Source organism: Diadema antillarum, unplaced genomic scaffold, assembly GCF_040938485.1.
Source record: "Diadema antillarum isolate AM-2024a unplaced genomic scaffold, OU_Dant_1.0 scf00000203, whole genome shotgun sequence".
Classification (NCBI taxonomy): Eukaryota; Metazoa; Echinodermata; class Echinoidea; order Diadematoida; family Diadematidae; genus Diadema; species Diadema antillarum.
Genome location: NW_027271092.1, coordinates 36,865 through 47,983, shown reverse-complemented (window position 1 = coordinate 47,983; position 11,119 = coordinate 36,865). Strand labels below are relative to the sequence as shown.

Here is an 11,119-nt window from a genome sequence, read left to right as displayed (position 1 = left end):
GTAACAGGAAGTCTGTTTTGATTGTTCCATGAATGCAGGCACATTTGTACTTCTAGATGTTTTGATATTGTTGTGAACATGTAAATACTATTTACCGTAAGTAACACTTTACAATCTACTCGATGTGCTCTCCGAAATAAAACTAGAAATCAAATCAATGAGCCCTCTCGCTGATTCCTTCTTGGTCTCTGTTGAAAGCCTTGTGTGCACAAATATTATTAATCTCTACGCTACATACAGAAACATTCCCTCGTAAACAAAACCAGAAAGAAACAGGCACTATGATATCAAGTTTCAGACATGTGATAGTTATTGCTTACAGAATAAAATGCATAAAGGGTGTCAGAGTACTGACCATACTGATATCCATTGATTATCACACACAAACAAGGGATTCGGGGAATAATTTTCCTGGTATCACATTGCAATTTGCAATGCATTTTTACACCACTGCTACACAAACCAACTTTGGTATAGCAGTTTTCTTCCATAGAAGTGTACAAGATACCATTTGAAATATTGTACATCAGCTGAAGTTGCTAATCAAAAATTGAGTTGGAAAATTATTCCCTAGAATTACTTAATTGTATACGTGTTGTATACTCATGTTGGATCCTCCTTACCCAAGGGTCATGTCAAATTCAGAACTTTATCGAAGAGAGATGGGTAGCACTATAAAGATTGCTGCACACAGGTTTTTTGTGCAACTCTCACATCAAGGAGATTACCGAAGTAAATACACAATAAGACAAAGGTCATAAAAACATAAGAAAATCTAAACTAGCTTGACCTAAGAGAATGCACATCGATTTATTGGAACTCCTTAAATGCTTAAAAATGATCTTCACCACACATCAATTTGCAAAGGAAGCAATTTGAGAAGATCACCAAAAAAATGTGATCAATGGTAGATATTCCTTGAATTGTACATGGCAGTTTGTAAACTAAGTCAATCATCCTCCATGCAAATGTTAATAGATCTTCAGTGGAGAGGAGATGTATATTCAGGTTTCATTGTCATGTCAAGTAAGGCAGAAATAGAATGAACAGACTTTGTACAGGTATAATATAATGAAAGCATTAATGATTAATCTCAGAAGTTTGACAGCTGGACGGAGTACAGATATAAGAAGGGAAGGCTGAATACACACTGACAAGTCAATGACATTCCACTAATGTTAATCACTGACTGCATGGCATGTGATATACATAGACTCTTAAAACTATCCAATATTTACAGGCTATGTACACATCTTCACTTGCATTCACTAAGAGTGCTACTGCGGGGTATTGGTTACTCTTGCCACTTACATCAATAGGACGGTCTTCTTCAGTCTGCCTATTAAGAGGCATGGTTTCTATTGGTACTTTGTAGTGTCAAGTGTTGTTAATGATAATGGGCTGTAATTCAAACCCTGACTTTATCTGCTCCACATGCCCAGCAGAGATATTACTTGTGTTGATTTTCTGAAGCCCTAGGATTCACTGGGGGTGTGGTGAATTACCACACAAATCCTAGACGCTTCGTCGTGTTGGACGACTTCCCCACGTGCGCGTACTTGACCTCCTCCGTGCTGGCCTTCTGGTAGTTGGGCAGCTCGATACCGCCCCGGTCCATGGTCAGGTAGCTGGGTCGGATGCCGCCCTTGCCCTCAAAGACGGGCCCATGCCCGCCTCCGTGGCCCTCGCGGGCAGCCTTCTGCAGCGGGTAGACGTTGCGGCCGCCCTCCTTGCAGTGGTTGATGACGCGGCCAGCGTATTCCTGGAACTGCTGCTCCTCCACGGCCAGGAGGTCGATGTTCTTCTTGTCCATCTCCAGCTGCTCGGCGCGTTCCACCAGATCCTTGTCCTGCCGCTCCACGATCTGCTTGCCGTGGAATTCCCGCAGGTTGTGCGCCTCCTGCCGAATCTGCTGCATTTTCTGCTCCTGCTTGGTGGCGAAGAGGCGGTCAGCCTCCATCTTGAGGTGGAGCGCTTCGAGTTCGCGTCGCCGCTCCTCGCGCTCCTCTTGTTCCTTCTGCTTCATCTGTTGATCCCTGTTATAATAACAGTGATAATAACAAAAACTTGTGTGAACACAGGTGTGGCTTGTTTTGTTGTATTACATATTTCAAAATGTAATTACAACTTCAAGCAGTCATAACCTCTCTCTTGCCTTTCCCGCTGGATTCTGTAGCAGTGAATTTGGCATGCTAAGTATAAGGTCAAACGATCAGTCTGAATTATTTTCATTGGGAAAGAAAATGAACCAAATACCCAGCAAACCTGTAAACAAGTCCTAGTGGGTTGAGATCTGTTTGTTAATCTTTGCAAATAATCACTGCAAGACTTGCAACAAGTGGGGATAACACAGTACCTTGCATATTAACATGATAGTTCTCAAATCCATTTTTTTTTTTGGCAGCAGCAGCAGCATTTTGGCTCTTCCAGTTTGGCAACACATGAGCCTGAGGTAATGCAGCAGTTTCATGAATTCAAATTGGTTAACATGCTCAATGAGTCTACACAACGACTGTGATGTTAAGCTGATGCAATCAGCATTCAACTAATGGAAGTTTCAAAACTGTTACCAGATGAAAGCAGTTATATAGTGCACTCCTGTTCTAAAACCAATATGGTTATAACAAAATGCTCGTTACAAACAATTGAAAATTCAGTGCCCCAAATTATCATCTATATCTCTTCACATACTTTATTGTTTAGCTATAATGACAATTTGATATAACGAAAGAAAACTGCTGGTCCCGAGGACTTCGTTATAACGGGAGTCGCCTTCATTACACTGAGGCCAATCACCACATACAAAGTACTTCTCCAGATAAGGGATGGAAGGAGGAAATTGAGGAAAGGAAGGCCGTATGTCACCTATGGATGGAAATTTGCCGCAGGTCCTCTTGCAGCCTCTCCTCCTTCTCCTTCATCTCCTTCTCTCGGTGGGCCTCGCGCTCGGCCACGGCCTTGGCGATCCGGTCATCTTCGTCGTCCTTCTTGGCCTTGAGCTGGCTGTCCAGCTCGTTGACCATGTTGTTGACGTGGTCTTGCTTTTGCCTGCAAAAAGAATGACAGCACAAGACTGAGTGAGCAAGGATTCTTTGGTAAAGGAGGATCTCTTCTGTTTTTTTTTTTTCAAAAGAGTCAATTAGCATGGCATAGATTTTAAACCACGAGTCATCAGAGGTTGAAATTTCTGAAGAATTGCTGAGGTCTAGCTTCCAGTGACCCATTTGCTATCAGATCAGAATTTAATTACCCACGCCGATGAAAATCGGCAGGGGGTTATGTAAAGGGTTCCGTATGTTTGTTTGTTTGTTTGTTTGTTTGTTTGTTTTTTGTTTGTTTGTTTGTTTGTTTGTTTGTTTGTTTGTTTGTGTACAAGATAACAAGAGAACGGGTAAACGGATTTGCACGAAATGTTCAGGGGATGTCTGGATAATGACAGGAAAGAATCGATTAGATTTTGGTGATAATCGGTTGACCCTTGCAAATTCTGTGCGACCTTTAAGTTTTGACCCCATGGTATAGTGACCACTCCGAAAATTTCCCGTTTCTCACTTTGCGATTTTCCGCTACCATACGAAAACATAAACTCCCAAACGATCGGACTTCGCTGCTCAAATGTTCGTAAGAATTCCGAAATTTACGTTTAGGCCTATTTGAAGGACTATGTCCTTCTGGATTTATGAAAGTTCGTTCTCCGTCGTCACAAACTGGCCCGTATTTTGATGATTTTTCAAATTAAAATTGATTGTGTTTTTTCATTGGAGGAGCATTTGCTCGGTCGCAGTCACACTGCACGATATGCGCGCTCAATGTCAATGCGTGTGCAAGGCCGCTGAAAATGCATCGCGCTCTACCCTGTTGGTGCAAAATAGCATCGGGGACGTTGCGGCGCTCGTTGGTGACCGAATACTGGTGCAGTAGACATTTGCATTTAACCCTTGCATTGAATAATTCCCGTAGACACTAATCATAGGGGTAATTGCCTCGGGGGTACGTAAATTTTGTTTTTCTTTTGCGCTTTTGTGGATACCATCAAAGATCGTACACTCATACGACCTTTGATATCAACACACTCTCGGCTTGCTATAAGCAAAATATCCCGCAAGAAAACGGCGTATTTCTCGATTTTTAGCGCTTTTTCGGCGACCCGTCGCGTAGACAATACTCTTAAAACTGGACTTAATTCGCGCGCGCTTGGAAAAGTTCCGAATCTGCACTTTTGACGGTGGAATTTGGGATTTTCGATGGATTTTTGGAGGAGACTAAAGGACTTTCCTGTGGTGAATGAATGTTACCGTATGTGAAATGATGTGATTTGCGTGTGATGTGACTGTAGAACCAAAGATCGTACACTTCAGTGTACGATCTTTGGTAGAACGCACTGGCTGGTGATAAAGGACACTGGCAATTAAGTGACCGAATTCTGGTAGATGACCGAATGCACAGTATGTTTACCCCGACTTTGTACAAGGCGTGGGTCTGCCGCCTTTGACGGCCCCTCTCTAGTTGGGGAATGCATTCTGTTTCACATTCATAATGTTTGTCACCTTTAAGAACAAAGCTGTCGGGAAGTGTCTAAGACACGTAATTAAGAAATATTATGCCAAGTACCACACACCATATAACTATAAAAACAATATGCTATCATTCGCAACAACTATACACTGCACCACTCATCTTCAAGTTTTGACCTCGACTTATTTCCTTTCACCTTAGCCCCTGACAGGATAAAAGATACACATACCAAGGCCTATTTTACTACTTCAAGTTGTTCTCAAGATTATGTAAAAGTAACTACGTATGGATAGATGACCCAACCACACACAATGCCTCTGTCATTATGTGATGGAAAAAGCTTATCTTGTTCACATTGTATGTACCACGAGTTCCAGTTTAGACTGCAGCCCACCCAACAAATGCTACTGACTGCATACAAAAGCTACTCACTGCCACAGCTCTCTCTCCCTCGCACGTCGCAGCTTGGTCATCTTCTTCTTGGCTGCCGCAAAGATGCGAATCTCCTCCTCCTCCTCTTCCTCCTGCTGTTGCTGGGCGGCACGGATCAGATCGCGGTCGGCGACCGTCTTCAGGTGGGACTTCATCAGGTCCTGCTTCTCGCCCAGCCGGATCCGCTCGATCTTGGCGCGCTCGGCGTTGTAGTGGTCGACGCTGCGCTTCAGCTCCTGGCCCTCGCGCACGTCCTGGATCTTGTCGATCTCTGCCTGTTGGATGTGTTCCAGAACCCTGTGTGATGAAAGACAAGATGAGGCAACAGATTAGGCTGACATCGAGCCACACTTTGGAACTCTGCCCTGACTGATGGTGCACAGCTTCATCCAGGGTCATATCATATGCATTGCTCACCACTATCAATGTTTTGTTCTAAGGGATCGTTTCCTGCATGCTATGTGGTTTGTATGTGTATATCACATAATACTGTGCACATCTTTTATAATGTATGACCTTTCATTCAACAAATTTGTTTACATGCAGTTTCTTTTTACAGTTTTGTACATGATAATAACATCAGGGGGAACACAATGCAAAAGAATGAAATTATTCAAACTATATACTGTACAATGAAAAGATGTTGGCTTGATATCCCATATGGCCCATTCCAATAAATAATCTTTCTTCACATAAGTTACTGTGGATCCTGATACATGTATATGATATAACAAAGGAGGGTTGGGGATCAGTAGGTGTCAAATGTTCTGGGCTGGTTCACTGCCTCTAGGGTTCTTATCCACATGGAATAAGGATAAACATCTCATGCAGGATTTTTTGACTGTCATTTGAAATTCCACAGACACATATCGATACACATCTATGGCATTACTTTGCTAAAACGCACAGGCAACTTTTGTCACAGAGGCACTTTCGGAATAATGCTACATGCAGCCATTAATGTTTGTCTAACTGCTACTGTTTTAGATACACATGGGGGACACCTAGTTTTAAAACACCTTTAGTGTTAAGAAAAAAGAAAAAGAAAAACTGTTTAGGTGCACAGATTCCCCTGGGGCAGGACTAAACTTGGTATATGATATTCAAAATGCAAACTCCGACTGTAAAAGAGGAAATCTTTGCACTCAGCCAAGTAAGATGATTTAAGTGTGCTTGTAATTCCACAAGATTAGAATATGAAAGAGCATTACATCCATACATTGTAAGAAGCCAATATTCCCATGCTTTTACTTTTCACAACATGCAAAATGTGCCCAAAAAAAGCCACTTTTACAGTATTTGATTTCTTTATATCTATAATAAACAGGATAAGAGGAGATATACTGCAAAGGAAAAAGAATGTGATATAGAGACCACCAGCTACTTTGTTATTGATGCCTCATGTTTTGTTTTATTTTGTCATTTTTTTCCAATGTTGTATTACTGTGGGTGTCTGGTTTGGAGTTTGGGGTGTTGGGAGTTTTAGATTTGTTTCCTCTAGTTCAAATATTAGGGTCTTATGGCCAGCAGTATTACTTCAGTAGGGGATAGAAACTCACTGTTGCTTCTGGAACTCAGAGATATCCTTCCTCTCCTTCAAGCGCTGCATGGCCTTCTCCTGGTCCGCCAACACCGCCTCCTCCATCTCCCTCAGGGCCCTCATCAGCAGCTCCTTGTCCTTCCCCTTGCCTGCCTCCTCCCGCTTCTTCTTCAGCTCGATCTGGGCCTCCCGCTCCTTCAACACCTCCGTCAGCATGAGGGCGCCCTGCAGGTCACGGGGTCAAATGCAGGAAATGATTCCAATGGGATTTAAATGCTGACTAGCAAACATGAAAACGAAATTGTGTCATAGTATGGGTATCACGAGAGGACACAAACATTTAAAACATGTTTTTAAAATGCAAATTATAATTTGTCAAACAATTCATAGCAAAGCATCATGCCATTCAAGAATAAAAAAAAATCTTAAATGGTTGAACAGATACTTCATTCACTACAACAATTAGTGTCAGGTCCAGGGGAAATCATTCCCTAAATATACAAACAAATACTCTTGGAATATTATTTTAGCAACAAAATGTATACCTGCAACTACAAATAGTAAAAAAAAAAGAAAATCATCATCATAATTAAGAAGAGTTAAAATGCACCACAAACTCCCATTAAAAAACCCAACGTATACGTTGCATTATTTAACTATAACCAACCAGGGTTTGAATAAGACTAATGTATGAATAAATTATAGACTTCAAGACCACAAACAACACTTACTTTTCTTTCCTGGAAAATTTAATTCTGAAATTGTCCCCACACATGTATCCACACAAAAAAAGAGAAGATATTTCAGAAAATTGTTTAAAAGGGGGAAAATCAATGGTTTGAGTTGTTCAACTTACATGAAAGCCTTTGACTCTGTCTGTCTGATAATACTGAAGGGTCTTGGCCTTCTCAATAGCCTCTTTCCTCTTTTGGGCCTGGTACTTGGCTTCTTCTATGTCAATCTGCACGCGTTCTGCCTCCTCTTTCTCCTCGCGAATCTTTCGTGCTTCCAACTTCTTTAATCTTTGGCCCTGTAGATGGAGAAAACAACAATGAAGAAAAGGTTCAGATTGCAGTAGACCAGCAATACATACTAGTATGTATATAAAAATGAAATTGCACGAAATGTTAGGTTTACAATGACTTCCCTTTCTATTATGATATATGAGAAATAAAAATGTACAGTCTTTGCAGGTGAAGATGTTCACGTATTGATACAAACATTTCTGTGCTACAAATTAGATTAAATCAGTTTTATCAAGAGAATGAAATGTCACAGAGTATAATCTATCCAAGAAAAAGCAGCAGCAAACAGGAAACAATCAAGGCAGATACAGATACAGAACAAAAGTATTGACCGATTCTGTGACGCGCTAGGTGTATTTTAGGCATGGGCAGCGCCATTACTTGGTGTCTCAGCCGACCCCCCTTTCCCACTCCCCACCCCTCTCCCTACATTAGCACGCGCGCAGAATGAAAAACTGCTTTAGCCAATGGGCGTCTCATACTGAGTGCACAAATGCTTGCTTAGTGCGCGAACCTTTGTTACAAGTGTGTGATAAACATGTTGCTCGGGGGTGGGGGAGAGCAGGGGGGGTCGGCTGAGACACCCACTATGGCTGCGCCCAGTGCCATGAAATGTCTGCTGCCCTCAACGAACCCGAATTGGTCAATAGAAAGGAGTAGGACAAGGAGAAAGTATGCCAGCATCATCATAAACTGTCAGACAGAAATACATCAAAACTCACCGCAATTGTGTTGCTCCAGTTCTTTACAATCTCTTTGGTCTCTTTGTGCAGGGCTTCTTTGGCCTCCCTTCGCTTCCGTATGGCCTCCTCCTCTCGCTGCTTGCGTTCCAGTTGCGCTGCGATGCGGGACCAGTCGCTCTTGGAGAGGACCGTTACCTGCCTCAGGTCTGTGCCGTCGGGCAGGAGCATGCTCCCTTGGACCGGTGGAAGGGATGCTTTAGATGTGCGGGAGCCAACTGGGGAGTCTGTCATTCAAACGAGGAAAGTGTAAATTTAAAATTAGAGAAACTCAACAAATTTTGATTGTGGACTGTCTGCCTCACAGATATGCAGTGGGAGTGAGTTAGGGGGGCGAGATTTTCTCTGAAACACTTGTCTCCAAAACACTTGTCTCCAAACTTTTAATTCTATGCCATGCCTCTCATGTATAAATTGTTAGCCCGTCTAACGTTATATATAGATGTACACTCAGGTATAGACTATGATGATACGAAGTAAAACAAAAAGCAGAGTATCAGAACCTAAAATTTGATGTTGATCTTCAACTGTTCAAGGTCTAAAGTTAGTGTTTAGTGACTAGATAGTAGAATTCTATAATTTAACTTGGCATATGTCTAGATTGAATCTAAACCCAATGCCAAACTACTCTACTAGTTAGTATACAAATAATGACTGCTATGAGGGGCACAGTTAAAATTATGGGCCCAAGCCACCAAGGTGATGTGAAAACCGTAACCATGCCCGAAGCGAAGCTGAGGGCATGGTTATAGTTTTCACATCACCGAGGGCCTACATAATTTTATTTTTAACTGTACCCCGAATATCAAGCAGTCATTATTTGTTTTATATACCGAAAATATAGATTCCGAAATATAGAGACCGAAAATATAGATTCTAGTCTCTTTTACAGCACTCGTAATCAATGCTGATCAACAGCGTGGCGGTCATATTATTGGTGCGTACATGAGTGATCATCTATGTGTACAGTGTATGTATACGGGGTTCAGCTGTCTCCAAACCAGTCCGCTAGTCTCTTTTACAGCATGCTGATCGAATGCGCAGCCGACGTATCATTGATGCGTACATAGAGCAATCTATGTGTACGGGGTCACGACTGTCTCCAAGCCTATTTACTAACTGTGCCCGGGCCCCGGTCACAGTAACTCAAAAATAGGGCACAGCTATTTTCATGACTCCCCTTTTAACCAATCAGATGAGAGGATTCTAGAAATGAGGTAGAATACTATAGTTTTACTGGTATACTAGACAGGCTATTAGGTACTGCCTACTGGCTACAGTAACAGTTCTACATCATGGATTCAATTCACGTTAGATCTACAACTTTTGAATCTAGTACTAGTATTAAGATGGATCAATTACCGTACTTCGGTTTAGGATATCAAGTTGTTTCGTTTGTCTAACGTTACCACATGCCTTTGTAAGGATCGATCAGGATCAAGGCACCCAAGCCTTCTCTGTTGTTATTCATATTGTTTTGTAAAGTTTATTATCTATTGGAATGTGAATCAATTTACTGAATTGTCCTGTAAAAAATAGTTTCTGGTAACAAACGGGAACGGACCCGATCGCTAAACATAGAGTAGAAACAGCTCTGGAATCCATCAACAAAATCTAGATACCTATTCCATATCATGACATGTTCTTGTCTAAAGTCCAGCAGTAGGATCCCCGTTGTCTACCACTGTACCAGTACCACTAGTCACTACACTACTCCACTACACTAGCACAAACCCTCTCCCCACTCCACGCTTGAGCTGGTTGTGAGTGCGGTGTTGTTATCTCATGATCTGTCGTGTTGATTTGTTTAAAATCTCGTTCATAAACTTACTTCTTGCTTGTCCTTTCCTTCGTCCATGCTTGACTTTCTCCATCGTGATGTCTGTGAGTTGGTTGGTAATTGATGGTTAGTTCACTGCTTCTGTGGCGAGAGTTTCTTACAAAAGTATCCCCAAAACGTACAGCTCAATCCTTCAATAGTTTGTCTACATGTATACACAAGTTGTACAACAGCTCATGCATCACGATCAGAGACAGGTGTAAACTCCTATACGACAGTGCAGTACAGTTGTACAGTCAGTACGAGCCGCTCCAGCGCAGCTTGCATATGCTATTGCACGGGATCGCAGCGGGCAACGCGGGGACAATAGGACGTACCGCCAGTCCTGTAGATCCTGTAGTCGCGTTGCCAAGGAGCTGGGCTATCAACAGGCAGGGGTACGCATGCGTAGTACAGTATACCGAATAGTCTCAGCACATGACACACCGTGCACCTACTGTTCGGCACACGTACGTATCTATATCTTTATCGTATCCGTGAAAAAAAAAATGGGGCCTACGTAACTTTATCCGTGATAAACATATCAGGGGCCGCGAAAGCGATACGAGCTGAGGGGGCACACACACATTCTCTAGATTCTAAAAAAGAAAAAAAATAGAAAGATCGAAAAATGATAAAAAATTTCAACAAACATGGTAATGTGATGACGATGATGATGATGATAATGATTATTATTATATTTGTTTTAGTTCTTTATGATATTATTGATCTTCAAGATTATCATCATCATAATAACTACTATGATTATTGTCATTATTATTGATATTATTATTATTATTATTATTATCATTATTATCATTATTACTATTACTACTACTATTACTACTATTATTATTATCATCATCATTATTATCATCATTATTTTCGTATTATTCATCATTATTATTTCCTTCAACCCAAGAAACGAGTATAAGAATGACGACAAAACTTAGCATATTAATACGTCATTCATTGTTCAAATTATGAAAGTCGATCGAGAGGAGGAAAGGAAACTATGGTGGTCTTGGTACAACAAAATAGAATTCTG

General features: G+C 41.5%; 1 protein-coding gene across 1 annotated transcript; it reads right to left on the bottom strand.

Annotated features, from left to right (window-relative positions):
- Window positions 1–1,245: 1,245 nt before the first annotated feature.
- On the bottom strand, window positions 1,246–10,178 carry LOC139723945 (cilia- and flagella- associated protein 210-like). The gene is made up of 7 exons (XM_071635145.1): window positions 10,084–10,178; window positions 8,235–8,479; window positions 7,344–7,517; window positions 6,507–6,712; window positions 4,948–5,244; window positions 2,866–3,048; window positions 1,246–2,036 (listed from the first exon to the last, which is right to left on the bottom strand). Exons 1-7 carry the CDS (start codon window positions 10,124–10,126, stop codon window positions 1,502–1,504), a joined length of 1,683 nt encoding a protein of 560 aa, XP_071491246.1. The 5' UTR covers window positions 10,127–10,178; the 3' UTR covers window positions 1,246–1,501.
- Between the last annotated feature and the right edge of the window lie 941 nt (window positions 10,179–11,119).